Source organism: Bombus terrestris, chromosome 4, assembly GCF_910591885.1.
Source record: "Bombus terrestris chromosome 4, iyBomTerr1.2, whole genome shotgun sequence".
NCBI lineage: Eukaryota > Metazoa > Arthropoda > Insecta > Hymenoptera > Apidae > Bombus > Bombus terrestris.
The window spans coordinates 17,771,426-17,788,476 of NC_063272.1; the positions used below are offsets into that span (position 1 = coordinate 17,771,426).

The 17,051-nt window shown below is 47.2% G+C and overlaps 1 protein-coding gene across 2 annotated transcripts in view; it reads right to left on the reverse strand.

The window, feature by feature from the left end:
• Nucleotides 1-17,051, reverse strand: part of LOC100644676 (E3 ubiquitin-protein ligase MYLIP) — a 35,120-nt gene that overhangs the window by 12,415 nt on the left and 5,654 nt on the right. The window contains exon 1 of one of the 2 annotated variants that reach the window (XM_020862735.2): nt 15,359-15,412. The exons of the other annotated variant lie outside the window; for it this stretch is intronic. Coding sequence (XP_020718394.1) covers nt 15,359-15,397 — 39 coding nt within the window. The 5' untranslated portion in view covers nt 15,398-15,412. Of the gene's footprint in view, nt 1-15,358; nt 15,413-17,051 lie in introns of those variants that run through there. 2 annotated transcript variants of the gene reach the window in all.

Consider the following 17,051-nt stretch of genomic DNA (forward strand, 5'->3'; position numbering starts at 1 on the left):
TTACGCGTATACGTAAATAAACGCATAAATAAATAAATAAATAAATAATTTTCAGAGATATTTCCGGCGCGCGACTACTTACGGTAGGACGAGTTTCCGAGTCGTGGGACCGGCAGCGCGCGATATTTCACCCGGTGGAGAAGTTTCTCGAGAGCGACGCGGGTTTCGAACGTAGTCGCTAGGTTGCACGGGGAAAGAAAGTGCCGGGGCGAGAGTACCGCGGAAAAGCTTCGTTTTCTTCGACGATCGTCCGACTTTTCGTCTCGTCTCGTCCGTAACGTTTGCCAGCTTTAAACTTTCGTTTTATCGCAACCGTGAAAGGCGTGGCAATCGTGCAGCGAAAAGAGAAGAAATTGCAAAAAGGAATTCGGGTTACGTAGAAACGAAAGATACCGGTAATTATCCGAGTCGAAGAGAATTTACGAGGCGAGAGAGCTTCGTAATTGTACGTAGAATATCGTACGTGCGTCCTTCTTTAAATCGATTCTCTCGCATTTTCATACCAGATCTTTCGTTAAACGAATCCTTTCAGTCATGGCAAGGATATCTCTTTATCGGAGATTCCTGGAAAGCCGACCGTCTCTGGCGTCGCTTGGTTGCGGAAGAATAGCGCAGAGAGATATCTTGTTCCGCCTCTTTGACCCACAAAAGATGCTAGAAACGAAGGGAAATCGTTGCTCCACGAGCCGGCATACTAAGATACGTACGTCGGTCTTTTCGTTTTCGAGTTTCTTCGACGTAGACGAGCGGTGGAAGGAAAAAGGGCGGAGAAGCGAATGCTCTTATCGTTCGAGCGGTCTCGAAGAATACGCGCGATAGTTGGATTTAACGACGGATACTTCTTTCTGGCTTTGACGTCGGATCGCGCGAGGGTGAAAGTTCTTTAAAAATCGAAATCGTATTCGAAAAGCTCGTGCGAATCGAACGAAGGAGGAATGGAGATGGAAGTACGACGTGGAAACACGGGCCGGACAAAAGCAATAAGATGTAAATCGACGGAATAGAAAATAAAGCGAAGAATTTAGGAAAAGAGGGTAGGAAGCGATTCGAGACGCTGTACGGACTATAGAGCGTAACGTAAAGCGTTTATTCGAGTCGAATGCAACGGAATTCGTTTCTCGCGTCGACGTACGTACCAACGTTTTGTGTCTCGTCTTTCTGCAACGTCCATGCGTCTAAGCGTATTTTCCTGTCGGAACCCCGTTGCTTTCTACCATACAAGCTACTCTGCTTTAGCCGGAATCCCTTTATCCTCGACGTGGCGCGTCTCTCTTTCGGTTACTCGCCCGTTCCGAGATACGAGCGGACTTTCGATTAATTAAAAATCGCAATTCGACGTAATTTATCGTATTTTCGAAAAATCGTTCGCGCGAACCTCGTCTCCGCGTGTATCCGCTATCGACGCGGCTCCAACGATTAGTCGCAAACAGCGTCCCTTTCTCTTTGAGAAACGCGATAATCAATTTCGCAAGACGATTCGATAAGAGAATTCGCACGATCCGTCAAGGACGATATCGAAGATGGAAGGTGAAAGAATCGCGAGCGTCTCCTCCGTGTCTCGACGAGCAGCCATAAATTTGCCATAACGACGGCCCGAAGATTCGTCATGCCGTTGCTCGCTCGCAGAGTGACCCAATTAATTTCGGTCGCTGGTATCGCAGAAACAAACTCGCTACTAACGTATCGTATTATTCGTTCCGATCCGTACGTTCTCCTCTGAAAGCTATTTAAATCGGGCTCCTTTATCCTTTGCTGGTAGTATCCGTGATCCCGGAATATCTTTCCCGGGTAGTGGCTCGTTTCGCGATCGTCGTACGAATAATCGTTTAAAAATTCTTGGCCTCGCTTTTCCAACATCTTCGCGCTTTACGATTCTCTCCCGTCGTCTGTACCGTAAAACCCGTATTGTAAAAAATCGGATCGTTGAAATTCAGAGATATAGGTTTCTTAGGTTCGCTTCGAATCGCGCGAATTCGCCTCTGGGGCTTATTATCGAAAACGTTCAAACGCGTTTAGGAATATCGACGATCGAACGGTGTGGCGCGACAACAGATTTTTTTACGAGATCGATTAATTCTCGCGATATTCAGCATCAGCTGCGCTTTTACGTTGCCGTGCGTCAATCTAGAAATTGCTCTCTCTTCTATCGAGTACCCATCTATGATTTACGTAATCGTCTCGATCGTTTGCGTACCGCCGACTCTCTCTCTCTCTCTCTCTCTCGTAGCTTTCTTTTTTTCCGCTTCTCTCTCTTTATCGTCGTTTACCATTACCATATTACCGTATCATCGACTAGTAATCCGTCGTAATTAGCTGTAATAACAGGCGTAGTTTAATTCAATAATGGTGGCAAACTACGCGACGCTTATTTACTTCGATTAAATGGCTAAATTCTCGCGTTCCGAAGCTCGTCTCGGAACGATCGTTCGAAAGTTTCGAAGTAGATTTCGCGTTCGGGTAACGAATCGATCTTTTTTTCTCGTTCGCCGTTCTCCGTAATTCACGTCCGATACGCAAATAGTCGCGCGATAGAAGTACGTCGTTCGTGAAGCGGACCATTATTCTAAGATTAATGCGCGTTTCGGTGGAGCTTCGGGCGTGCATTAATCACACCATCTAATCACTCTGGCCACTGCGCAACTACCCACGAACCGTTCGTTCGATGTGCGCAACGAAATCCTGCGTAGTCGTTATACGTGGTAACTCGTTCGCGGAACACGCCCCCGCGATCAACGTCGCGCTCGTTCAAGAACGGGGCGAATTCGACCCACGCGTTTCGCTTCGAATCGTCACGATCCACCGACGAAGAAACAACAAAATCTCGTAATTTAATCGCGCTGTATCCTAGAGCAAGGAAGTTCGACAACGCGGTTCGATCGAGAGACAAATTGTTTGGTAAATTGCTTCGTTTGTAAGAATAGAAGTCGCGTGCTCGAATTAGCCGACTGGCATTCGAAATGAAAAGGGACGCAAAGCGCGAGGGATTAAACGAGCTATGTAATGGCTAGCGCGCAGTTTCAACGTGCCACGACTCGTAGATGCATACACCGACGCAAACGTATCGCATCTACTCGACTCGACTCGATGGCATACGGAGTACTCTATGTGCTCGTATCTGCATATACGCGAATACAACGTAGTCTCGGAGCGCGCCACAGCACAACCTACAAAACACGGAGATCGCGCGCTGCTGAATCAGAGGAATCGTTCGTTTTACCACGGATAACGCGTACGATACGCGCTAATCGCGATGGCTTTACCGTCCTTTTTCCCCCCAACGATGCTCCAAACATCGGGCCGAACCTCTTCGTTACGGTCGCCGTTAAACGCAAACGCGACCGATCTTTGAAAATCCAATCCTGAACGAGTCCAAGCGGAGACGAGTTTCACCGTATTCGCCAATTTCTCGATTTAACGCGCGCGTAACCAGGCAACGAATCGCAAAGAGAGGATTTAAGTGGAAACATTGGAAAGAACGAGAAAGTAGTCGACGAAATATAGAAATGCCGTTACAGGTAACGCTTCGTATAGTACGATGAGACGTAAATGCAAGTTTCGATATAGGTTGATGAAAAAAAGGAAAAGACGAGTGGGAATTATTAATTTCGTCCACGCGCTTTCTCGCTTCGCTTAAGAATTGTAACGAGCTCCGGATATGACGCAGGACACGCTGCCATTGCTGCAAAAACGGCCAGACAAATAAACAACTATATGCGATTTTATCGGTATTTTTTTCTACTATTCGCAAGGGACCGACGTTTCAACGAACGTCGATGGTGATTCGCGTCACGTTCGTAGATTGCAAACGAAAATTACAAATTACAAATTGACAGATAAACTTCTATTTCACGATCATAAACAAACTATCGATCATTGTTGCAAACTAAACTAAATAGATCGTACGCTTTACTTTCCAACGTTGAGAACCGAATCGCAACTACGATAACGTCCGACGGAGAGCCGAGACCAGGGGGACTGGGAATTTCAGGTTATAACCGGGAATCTTTGGATATACGAGATAAATTAAATCGATAGCCGTTCATCGTTTGCCTATAAAGTTACAGTTATTATTCTTCACTGTCGCGCGGATATAACGCGATCTAGCGCTTTTAAGAGCATTAAAAAGCGAGAGCAGAAAAGCGATTCGGTACGGTCACTCGTACGTACATAACTATATCTAATAATCGATGTTTACAATGGACTGTGTTTTTATCGGGAGATAAATTCAAAGCGGTTGATGACTCGTTATCGACTATTCTTGACGAGCCAAAGTATATAAAACATTTTTTTACCAACGCTATCGCACTGCTTTACCGTTTTCCTCCTATTTTTGCTAATCTCTCAGTCACTGATAAAGTTATCGAGCGCTTAATATCTCGTGACTCGAACGGTTATCACGAATATTGAAATCGTCGGTAAACGTACGTCAAGTTCGAGTTAATTTGCTAAACAGGGTCAAGGTTAGTCATACTTTTCTATCCTGTGGAAAGTTTAACTTTAAACGACACGCGCAGCGAAATATCGTAAAAACGTAAGAGACAGGTTAAACGTTCGTCACGACTCATATCGTTGGAATAAACTCGGTCGTGTTCGCGATACGATCTTTTGTCTTCTTTCGTTTCTACGAGAAATACTAAACGGTGGAGAACTCGTTTATCGAAAATTTGTTTTGCGACGATAGTCTCGTAGAGGGTCATTTGCAAGCATTATTATCGATACGATACGCCGCGATTATTTCTGTTTGCGCGTCGAATCGATTAACCTAAAGTTATTTTCCGAATCTTTTTCTCTCTGAATTTCAACAGAACGTAGAAACTCTATAGAACCCCGGTGGCGGCAACGCGATAGAAATCCGATAAAAGTTCGATAAGTGCAGGGTGGTTGATTTCGCAAAAAAAAAGACTCGGAGAACTCGCCATTTGTTCATCTTGACCCCTCCCCCCCCACACACACATACGCGCACACATAGCCAACGATGTCGATCGATTCACGCGGCACGATGGACTTTTATCGACCGATGCTCGTCACAGCTTTCAACGCGATTACAGCGAACAACCCGGACCTACCGGAACCTGTTCGTTTCTCAAACGTGAAACTCGATTCGTAGATTCGTCGGATCGATTTCTCCTGCTTCTTCCAAATTGTATCCTCGATGCAGGAATCCACGAAACTCGATTCACACGCTTCAAAGCCCGTCCCCCTTCGCTCCCGACGTAGATAATTCTTCTTTGTCGCAGTTTTGAATCTTTCGTCTATACGTGTTCGATATCCATCTCTTTCCTGAACTTCTTCCCATACGTGAAACCGCCGCTTGCTCTTAGTTTCCGAGATATTCGCAAAAATCTGTCGGTATCAAACGGTGAATTCTGCCTACGATTGTGCGGCAACGTACGCGTCGGTATCGGCCACCTTGCGATCGGCGCGACACGGTGGCCATATAAAACAACGTCAAATCCGAAACCAATACCTATCTTTCGTTTATAGTTTACGCGAGGGAATAAAAAGCGAGGCGGCAGACGTGTGCGTCGGCCTATGATCGTTGCTGCATCACAGGTCATAGACATCTATTGTTGGCGTATCTATATTCTTCTTAGGTTTCGGTTAGATGCTATTTTTAACCGATCGCCGTCAAACGACTGATATGTAACTAAACCGACGCATAGGCTGCGACGAATGCGCGATTGTTACAGGCAACGTTCACTGTAGTGGTAACGACAGATTGCGAATATCTCGGACGCTGAGGCACAGCGACGTTTGCACACACAACACACACATATATATATGTAGAACTAAGTTGTCGGAACGTTGATTTACAAGATATATCGAAAGATCATCGACATCGGTGAGGTGGGTAAAAGATATCGATAAAGTAACTCTCTCTTCGTTACAACCGGTGACTTTACATAAATCAGAATCCATCTCTCGGTCAAGACGACCATTGACTGTGCAAATATAATTAGTCGGAGCGGTATAATCCTGTCAGGAACTGTCATAAAACTAAGCATTTTTATTTTACTGTCAAGCCTTGATCGTTATAAAAGATCCGAGAGCGAAGACGTTCCTCATGGTTATCGTTCGATCAGGTAAAAAATGGGAAGGTCGGGTTTTTCCCATGTTCAACGGTCATTTCCATCCGCGAGCGACCGGTGGTGGGGCGATCAGCCACAAGCAATAGTTTTCCTCTGCGACAGCATCGTCACCGAACTTCGCTGCTCTGTCATCCTTAGATCAGTCAACGTCTCTTGACTTTTTCCCGTTTTCATTCGTTGATCGGTCATCAGTCGTAACTTATTATTTGCACCACGCGTCACTATTTATATCTACAAAGTTGTTGAAACAAAGTATATATTATAACCTGTTACCTCAGTGTTAGAATCAGTCAACCACCTCTATTATCCTAATCGAAATAGGGGATCGACCAATTCGAGACATCGATTATCTAATCGTAACGAGAATTTACGACCCTCGTTGACGCGATCTACCGCGAACGGTCAAACACTCTTCTCTTTCCTTGTTCGATATCGTAAAATAGAAAAGAAAAGAAGAGAAAAACGACTCTACGTACAAACGAGAGAAATATTTCGCGAGACGAAAATCGGATTTCGCAGGCTGGTACGCGATCGATACCAGGTCGTAGTAGAGGTGACGAATCGTTGCGGTAGATGTTAAATTGGTATCACGGAGAGCATAACTGAACGTTGAGAGATATCTTTTACGAGATTAAGCTGGAAGAAAATAATGTTTCCAAATCGAATGAAAAATGTAGAAAAAGCTGAAATACGTCGCAGCTAGTGACGAGCTATACGTATATTACGAGGTATAAGGCGAAGGCAGATTGTGATTGATATCCACTGAAATTGGCCGTCGTAATCTACCAAGTTAGCGAGAAGCGCGTACCATTTTCCTAGGAGAGAAAGAGAGAGAGAGGGAGATAGAGAGAGAGAAAGAGAGAGAAACAAACAGCAACGGAGAGGATCGAAAAAGGAGAAAGAGCGGAAGCGAGAAACAAGGCGCAAATAGAAAAGCGAGATCGAAGGGACAGGCGGCGCCGTGCGCGCTAACTCTTGCTGCTCTAACCTCCTCGCTTTAACGAAAGCAACCGGCTGAAAATTGCGTTCCACTTCGATATTTCCAATTATTGCCTTCGTCGTTAATTAGTTGTCGCGCTTTTAATTGCATTTTTGATTAGACTATGCGACGCCTCGCGTACATTTCAACGATGCTGAAACGCTTTCGGGAAACATCATGAATCAGCGCTTTGTCCAGGTTGTCTCTTTGAACGACGTCTCTGAGAATGCTACGTACGTACGCAGCCGTACTATAACGGGGAAAATAACGGGTTTAACGAAGCGTACGTGAAACAGGAGCAAGTGCGTACGTCGAAAGATCTCTAGGAGGATGTCTCTGGGACGGGTGTCGATCGATGGCGTAATCCAACTCGTTCGCGTGCTCCTCGTTTTTATACCTATTATAAAGCGCGTTGCTTTCCTCGCGAAGCGAAGAATTTAGGGCGCGTATAACGCTCGCCGGTTGCACCGGTCGGAAGTGCTAACCGTGCAAAAAATGTTGTTTCCTCGCGCTGACTCAGCTGCTCGGTTTCGCAAAACAGAGAGAGCAAGGCGGTGAGAAAAAGAACGATTCCAACCTAGTTCCATTTGCTTCGTGGAAACGGACGGTTGCGTGCACGCGTTTCCCAGGCATTTTCGACGCGGTACTTGGTCCCGCGACCAAACGTTCTCGCCCCAATTTCATGCGTCTCGATTCGAGATGCATAGAAATCGTAGTTCGTTGGAAATTATGCGACCGACGGATCCATCGGGTGTTCCGATCAGCTACGAGTCGAAAACACGTGCCACGCTAAACAGCATTTTAGTTGACGTCGCACGCTCGATGAATAGCCGCGATGGAACGTTATAATTTGTTGCGTAAGCCCGTCGTAGCTGAGTAAACGAGCGTGTGTTTGCACGAAACGGGTTTTTCCTTTCGCGACAAAGAACGACCGCGAATACGAAAAAACGCGAAGATATTACCGCGGAGGCAAACGAAGCGACTGCCGACTTTACGCGGAATCCGAAACGGAAGGCTGAAACAAAAGGCTGAAACGGTACGGCGATCGATAACGATAAGATACGTATACGATAATGGCGCGACCGCCCGATCTTCGTCTTCGTCATTTTCGGCGCGGTAGACGACGGCGAACGAACGTTAATCGCGTTCGTTGCGATCGCGTCGCGGACGAATCCTCTTCCGCTCTCCTTTAGCGTTTGTACGAGCCGCGGAAATCGTGGAAAACAGGCGGAGCTTGGAAACCGCAAACCGAAGTAAGAAAACAACGCGTGGCAGATTCCTCTCTCGCTCGGCTAAATCTTTTCCTTCGTTCTATCGCGTTCCGCTCGTTCTTTTCATTTTCCTTTTGTACGGCCGAGGCGAAAGAAGCTGTAAGAATTCTTTTTCCCTCACGTTCCTTCGCGTAAATATTCGCTCGACGAATTTCACCGCGATCGATCGGATAAATCGCTCGCTAACGTCCGTAATTAAAGGTAAAGTTGCGTCGCTGGCCTCTTCTCGAAGAGCCGATTCGCGGAGGAGCGGAGCGTTCTTAAGAATCGTACAGCGGTGGAAAAAAGCGTCCAACGATAGTCTTTATAGACTTCCATGCGATCGAGGAAAGAATTCCATTTTCAGGCGGGAATTTAATTTATCGAGGAATTTACGGCTGGATTTGCGGAACGAGAGAGAAGGAAGCGACGAGGAGAAGTTAGCTGGCTGCCTGTAAGAGGATAAAATTTTACGAGTTGGTGGAAACAAACTGACGATTTCGAAGCTCGCGATAGGTAAGCGAAAGTAAGAAAACTTAAATCGTTTTCGCAACGGAGAATTCGTTGGTCGATCGATAGCCAACGGGAAACTCGAGAAAAAAATATCCCGTCGGATGCTATTGAAGCGACAGACGACGCTTGGATAATGCAGGAGATATTGCCGAGGCGGAAAGGTCGGAAAAGTAAAAGAAAGGAGCGACGTTTGACTACGCGTACCAGGTAATTTCCTGCGAGAAGCGCTTTCGATCAGCTCCTCCTTTGTGCCGCGTCGATAGTCTCGCTCGCCGATTCGTTTCAATTTAATTAGAGTAGACGGTGTTCGGCTGAATATTCGAGACGCGTCAAGAATTTCGCAAGAAGCAAGAAATTGTCTCGAAATTTCTTCCACGTTTCCCTGTTACCGTCTCGAACGGCTCTTCGTCTTTCCCGACTTTCCTTCGAATCGTTAAGGCAAACAGCGCGCGGACAAGAGGAACGAATCTCGCAGGAGCGACCTTTCCAAGCGATCGAAGCGCAGGAGAGAAGCGAAGGCACGAGTATATCCATCTTATCCGTCGATACGTTGCTAAACGATTTGGCAAATAAATCGATCGATCTCTCCGCGATGAATACCTTTCCTCTTTCCCATCTTTCGTCCGCCTTTCCGCTTGGGAATTTTCAACGTTCCGCGCGCTCCACTTTCTACCTCGGTCGACGCTAGAAATCCTATCGAGTATTTTAATCGAAATAACGCAGCGGTTGCACGGTGGTTCGCGCAACAGCGTGCTTCCAGCGTTTAACCTCTCCTTTACGGCGTACGTGGTTTCGCCGAGTATCGTTTCGTCGCGCAAACGGCGAGTCCGCCAAAAACCGTAGCCTCAAACCCGTCCAAGAATTTACCAAATATACCGATATCCGATTTCTCCTTGCTCGTATTCGACGGTACCGCGTTTCTAACGCGAGCTCGTAACGATAACTACGGGCGTCGAAGAACGAAGGGGTTAAAAATCTCACCGCTAGACCGGAGTACCGCGTATAATCACCGAATCACGCGGTACGAGGGGGAGAAACGAGCGTGAACTTCAACGGGCAAAGAAAATTAGTTGCACGGGCTGTAAGGTACCGCGGTACTAACTCGATTCGACCACGTAATCTCGGTTGGCAACGAGTTCCATGCGTCTTTCGCAAAGTTTGCTTTACCAGCGATTCCTTGCAGGTCCGTATCGATCGGTAGCGAGGTTATTGAATTTGGATAAAAGCCGGCAGTCCTATCGCCCGAGCGTCCGTTCGAACGGGTGCATCGGGCACACGTCCGTTCCAATTCGTGCGATACTCCTTTAGCTTTTAATCGCGTAGCGACGAGAATCGATTTAGCAGAATCCGTCGAGGTTAAGTATATTTTACGCGCGATTATTCGGAAAACTCGCGCAACAGCTTTAATTCCGGCGTTGATAGCCGCTGACGGTCGATCGAGCGGATCGACGAAACGGACGGTGAGATAAAAAACAGGAGGTTGCGACTCGAAGGCGTAAGAAACGCGCGATCGCGACGAGAAACCGACTTCTAATTTATTAGCAAAGCTACTTATCGATAATTAGAATTTCCATCGAACGAGCAATCTGCGACGGTAGCCGGAGCGTGAAAATTCCTCGCATCGAGGTAATCGTAGAATTCTCGCAGTGACGCGGCCATCGAAAACCTACCACGGTACGAGGGAATCGAGCGGGGAAACGAATAATTTACCGGTCGTAGAATCGGAACAACATCTTTAAAAACGCTGTAATTAGCGAACGCGTGGCTCGCGACGCATAAAGAGAATTTTCCAAATACAGGTCACGATAGTTTACGTCAAACGGCGTACCGATCGATCGCGCAACGAATACCCACTCGGTCTCGTTCCCAGACGACCGATCCGATAGAACACACGTAAACGCATTAGTACCATTTAACACGTTCCACCGGCTTTGTCTATGCTCTCGGTCGAGGTTGCGGTATAAACGTTGGATAATTGGATTGGCAAGTTGCGCGCGTTCAAAGAGAATCCTGATCGAACGCGGACAATCGCGCGTCCCATTCTTCCCCTTTTATTCTCCGAAACGGCACATTCGTCGACGCTTGGAAAATCGTTAACGCGCTACGTCGTGCAACGAAAGAGCGAAATCGCGTCTTCGTTCGATCGAGTTCGAAAGGAGAATAAGGTGGTCGAGGTATGCTCGGCGGTTGACCCGGACTCTGGACAACGCGTAACCGATAATGGTAATGTGGCGCGTCGCATCGCGTCCATGCAAAGTACAAGGAAAGCCAAGGAAGCGTCGCTACGAAACCGTACGAGATTCGGCCAACTCGCACGTCGAACGAACGAAAGAAGCGTAGTTTGATCGTAAGCCGGGAAACCGGACAATTCGCGAATATTCCTTCGACGTTTACGAAAGAAAGTTTCGTTGCAAAAGTACTTGGAGTTGGTAGCGCGTAACACGTCCGTCTGGAGACGCAATCGCGAAAGATGCGGGCGAAAGACATTGGAATCGTTGCCGTATTACGTTCGCTAACTAAACGCCAAAGTCTTGGGAAATTTGAAACTTCTCGTTAGCCGAACGATTCAAAGTCACGGTTCAAAGAATCCGTTCGCTGGTAAACGTATAATTAGCGCGCTCGCTCGCTCACGAGTGTCACGGTTAAAGATAAGAACGGCGGCGATCGCCGAACATAGCGTCGGTCGCGAGAAACGAGAAGCGCGAGCCCAAAATAAGATTTCATCTTTTCGTTCTTTTTTTATACCGACGCTCCATAGGCGCGACGGCGGACTTTGCACCGAGACGAAATTGACATTATTTCACGAAATTGTCGGGAATTCGCGAAACTTGGACTTTGCCGCCGAAGGTCCACGCCGACTCGATGCTATATCAACGATCGTACAAAAACGTCTCGTAACAAAAACGAGGATCGTCGAATCGTTTTCGATTGTACTTTATTCTTATCGTATCCAACATAGGAAAGAGAAAATATAGCGTAAAACGACGACCGCTCGATCGGCTAGTTTCCGTTTCCGTCGACTTTCTACGAATTTCCGATGCTTTTATCTGCGCGCGAACACGCAAAGCGAGTGAGAGAAAGCGAAGCGCGAGCCTAAAAATTGAACTACGCGATCGAAAAGAGTCCGCCACGTTCCTCGCATCCGACTATCGGATTCTCGATCGTCCCAAGCCTCGAACATCCGTCTGTGCGAATGCCTCGTTGTACCGCCTCGCTACGTTCGTCTTCGTCTTCTCGCGTCGACTCTTATCGAACGTTGATCATCGATCGATCCGTTTCGTCCGGTCAGCAAACGGATACCGCCGCTTTCCGTTCTTTCTGATGAACTTTTACGATAAACACGGATGCGAGAAGGGAAAAAAGGAAAAGGGCGAAAACAAGACGCGTTACGAATAACGGCCAGTAGTCGATGGTTCGTTGGAATTTTTGCGGAGTCGACCGGTTTCTATTTACGGTTGCAGCTTCATACAAACCAAAACGCGCGCAAAGATGCAAAGATTTTATTGAATTTTAACAACTACGTAACGTTACTCGACGATACCATCGATCAACCGCGATTCAAAGACGATAAGAGTCCTCTCGTTGCTCGACAAATTTTATTGGGATATCCGCGCGATTTCTTTCGGTATTGCGCGCTCGAAACATCAGCTATAAATACGTTGTATACGCGTTAAGCAAAGTCTCGGCACTCTGGAACTCGGTTCTTCGAACAGTGTCGTTGGAATCTCGAGCAGGCACGGGTCTAACCGGAAGAGCCGTACATCGCCTCGACGAAGGAGCGTTTCGAGTCCGAACGTCGTTCGTCCGATACGGCTCTCTTATCGCGTTTCAAACGTTAAGTATAAGATGGAAGTTTGGTCGGACGACGTTTCGTTCGATCACGCGAGAGAAACGCTTCGAAGAACTTTCGTAAAGACGCATGACGTTGCATGTACGCGCAGTTGCGCATCCGCATCGAACGTAAGGAGGAAAAACGAGGAATTTCAATTACGGAACCTTCGGTAAACTCCGCGACGACGAATGGTAAAAACGAACGACGCAACAGAGAACGTTGCCTGAATGAGAAAAAAATACTTTTAAATACCTATAGAAAATCGTATAAACCAACGCTTCTGAGAACATCTACAATCTTACTTTGTTCTATCACGGTGCAAGGTGCAAGATATTATATACGCGTACGTACGTAGAAGGTACGCGGTAGAAATATCAAAAGTCGCACGTACAAAAACCGTGTATTTCAACTCGGACGAGAAGGAGGCCGATTCGTAATTGCAACGCGATATTCCGCTGTAACGACTTTTGCCGTTGAACGATCGCGTCGAGCGCTCTGCGAGAAATCGTAATACGCGTGCCAGTTATCGACAGCGAAGCGCGCGATAAGACGAATTTTGAAAGAAAGCGCCGGTATAACGCGTAAACGTTTCGTAAGTAGGCTTCGGATGCTGTTATTCCAAGCACGCGCTAGCTGACGAATAAATCTGTCGGCTGTTCGTCGTTTCGCTCGGCCGTCCGATTTTGCGAACGAACGTTCCATCAACGGCCGAACAAAGAGGGCCGAGAAGAAAAGACGGTTGGAAAAAGGTGGAAACAGCGATTAACTCTAATCCTACCTACGCTTCCGATGCTCTTCGTTCATTTTTCATTCGAGTCAACGACTCCGTATCGATGTATTATTTGTAGGTGCGTCCGGTACGAGCTTAGAGAAGAGCAGGTAGAAAGCGTTTTCGTCACGGAAGAATTTCAACGACGGAAACCATGGTCGAAGCGACAACGATTATCCGTAAATTCTACGACTCGATCGAGCTTAACCGGCCGTGCGATTCTCAACGGCGATTACCAACGCGGCTGCCGAGTTGGTCAAACCTTATAACTCGTCGTTATAAATAAGTTTCGACAATCGCGTTAAACAGGCGCGATAATTAGGTATTCGGCGTGGCGTGACGGCAATCCTGCGAAACGCTCGGCTACGTCCCGTTAGCGTAACGTAAAATCCATATGAAAGCGAGTACCGAACCGGTAATTGACCGAATCGTTGAATACGGTTCTCTGTATTTCGCGTTCCGCCTCCGTGCATCCCACTCTGCCGCATGCCGCGTGCCGAGTGCCATTTCCGGATCAATAAATCCGCGAAATGTAAACCAACGTCGCTTGCACGCCCTTACCCAATCTCGTTCCTCGTTTCTTCTCGTTTTTAGCCGTTATTGTCGCGATTCGCTGTTCCGTAACGGCTCGTTGGTTACAGTTTATCCAACGATAAACGCCAGTTTCGCGTTCTTTTCCCGCGATGTCTGTGTTTCGCTTCCAACCAGCGAATCCACCGTTCGTTTATCGACCGAACCCCTTAGAAATTGCCGTTGCGCTGAAAAACCGTTCGACTACGTTCGACCGCGTAATAAGAATTTTCTCGCGAATTCTGTAAACAGAGTTAAGCGGCGAGGGGGGACAGTGGGATGCAACTTGTACGATTAGCAAATCGCGTAGCGGAAAAGGATGTAGCGGAGAAGGAGGGGCGGGGAGGGGGGAGAAAAGTTCTATACAAACACGGTTAAACGCGAGAGGAGAATGTTGTTTTCGTTGCGATTCCCGGGAATCGATTTAAAAATGAAATCGAGCTGGTTTCCAGCGACACGAATAAACAACGATATAAATATTCACGATCGTTTGATAGCGTTTCTGCGTCCGGTTAACCGCGCCTCGTATATTTATACATCGAGAACACTGCCACGAGAATAACGACAACTCGGCTAATTTCATTTGTCGGCGATAGATAAAAACCGGTAACGATAAAACGCCTACAGGTTGCGCGTTCCAAGTTGAATCCGTTGCACGAACTGCCTCCGGCACTGTGCCAACCACCCTTCCTTCCACGCCATACTTTAGGAACCCGTAAAATCTACGCGCGATTAAACCGATCGAAAACTTTTCGTTTACCCGTTATCCCGACGTTACGCTACTTCGCTTCCAGTAGTTTACACTTTCCGCCGACTATAAAACGAACGTAACGTTTCTTTTCGTTTCCTACGCATAGCAGTCGGGAATCTTATTTGCGCCACGCTAGTACGTCTTCCAGCGGACGAAATTCTAGGCAAAATTCTAGACAAAATTCTAGACGAAACTCGGTCACCGCGTTGATAAGAGGTAGCGGTAAAGTTGCCGGTGACTTTGCTCGAAGCTCGCCGAAAAGATACTACGTTACTCGCAAGAAGCGTACGTGCATCATCGATCCGTGCTAACGATAAGCGATTTAACTCGCAGGTTGTACGCCGATATACCGAATAAAAAGCACGAGACTAGAGTTCAAGAGTCGAGAGCGAAAGGTCATTCGGGCTCGTTATCTCGGCAAATATACGTAAGAAATCCTGGCGTTTTGGTGACCTGGCTTGGTTTTTGCTGGCTAACGTACTACGCGTAAACCAGTTCAATTTCTACTTCCTCGTCCTCGAGGAACGCTCATCTCGCGTTCGGCTGTTACGCCTTGATCACGCCGATATATAAAAACGGATACCGTATCGTACGATGCATCGTACCCTTTGTTTCTTACTTGGCGACGAACTTGCGCGTTCCATTCCGCGCCAAGCAACGTTCCGTCTTCGTCTACGACGAAAACTTACGCGTTACGAACAAGGACTCGCTGCATCGAATGGCTCGTACATCGACCTAACGATCGCGCACCATCCGACGACGCGGAAACCCGTTTCTCAGGCTCCTTGTCCTTGTCAAATCGCGGCTCCACTCGAGATACCGATAAATCCGACAGGCAACTGCGCGAAAAGTCGCCACGTCGCGGGTTATCGTCGTTCGCGACGCAACGTGGAAAGTGAAAACATTTCGCTGCCAATTTCAAAGTCGTCGCGAGCAAACTTCTCGTACGCCAACTGCGCGTATACAACGAGTCCGTTAGCTTCCCTCGTTCGAACAGACGGATCTGAATATTAAATACGTTCGAAAGTAAAGTCTGGCGGTTAAAAATATCCTTTGATCGGAAGAACAGGGAAATATCGGCGAACAGGATGCAGGATATTTGCAACTAGGAGAAACGGGACTTGCGATTTATATTTGCATAGCGAATTCGTGAATGCTGTTTATTAACCTCTGCCACGTATGAATTATTTATGCCTACCTACCTATTCGTATATTCATGCGTCGCGAAATACATAACGTCTTTGTTGCCTTGCTTCGTCTGTTGCCATTCTAGACAGGAAATACCTACGTTTCTATCGACGACACGTGTCGTTAAATATCGATTCGCAGAGAAATAAAAACAGACGTATCGCGCATTAATATCAAGGAATCCCGCTCGCTGCAGGAAGACGGACGCCGCTTGCAAATTGCTTGCCACGACGACGAGAGAGTCGAAACGCGTTCCTCTTCTCTTTTATCGTATCGTGATATCCTTCGTTACCACGTACGCGGTTACTCGCGTGGTACCAGGATCTATGCAAATAGGTAGAAGAGCGTCGTTACGCGCGTTCGTCCAATGGCGCGCGAGTTTGACCGACGGAGTGCGTTTAAGCAGGAAGTTGGGCTATTGCAGCCAATTTAAATAAATCGCGGTCATAAAGATTCGTTCCTTTCGACGTTCGGTGCCTTGAAAAGCAACTATGCCCGATCGAACGAACACGGCGTAACCGTTGACACGCGTCGTTCCACCTTTTATCGTACATCCTGTTTTTCTTCCATAACGTTTCATCTACTATGTTATTCGCTTTCTTGATAACGCGTACGTACCGTGACACGACCGCGTACCATGATTTCACGATTCCACCGTTCGCCATTTTAATTCCAGCGGAGCAATCGCAAACGCAATTTTACCAGATCTCCGACAGATCGCAAACGATACCGATTCTACGGCTCCTTAGAAACGCGTACGTGGACCGGTTGCCGCGTAATCGCGCGTAACGTCGCGTTTACATCTGCAGGTAAATCGTGGAATTTACGTTACGTTTACCGTGGAAACGATCCGCCCGTCCAAGATTTCCCAAGATACGAATTCTCGAGGAAAACGGATCGTTTCGAAATATTTAACGCGAATGCCGTTCGGCGGAAATAGCGAATCGTTGCTTTCGCCAAATTATATTTTCGATGGAGGATCGAAGGAACGGCTGCGCGGTACTCGCGCTTTATAAACGAACGTGTCGTCGTTTGTCTTTATCGTACTTTGCATCGAGGCTGAGAACTATCCTGTCCGACGCGGCGCCTGGAATATCGCCAGTGCGGAAA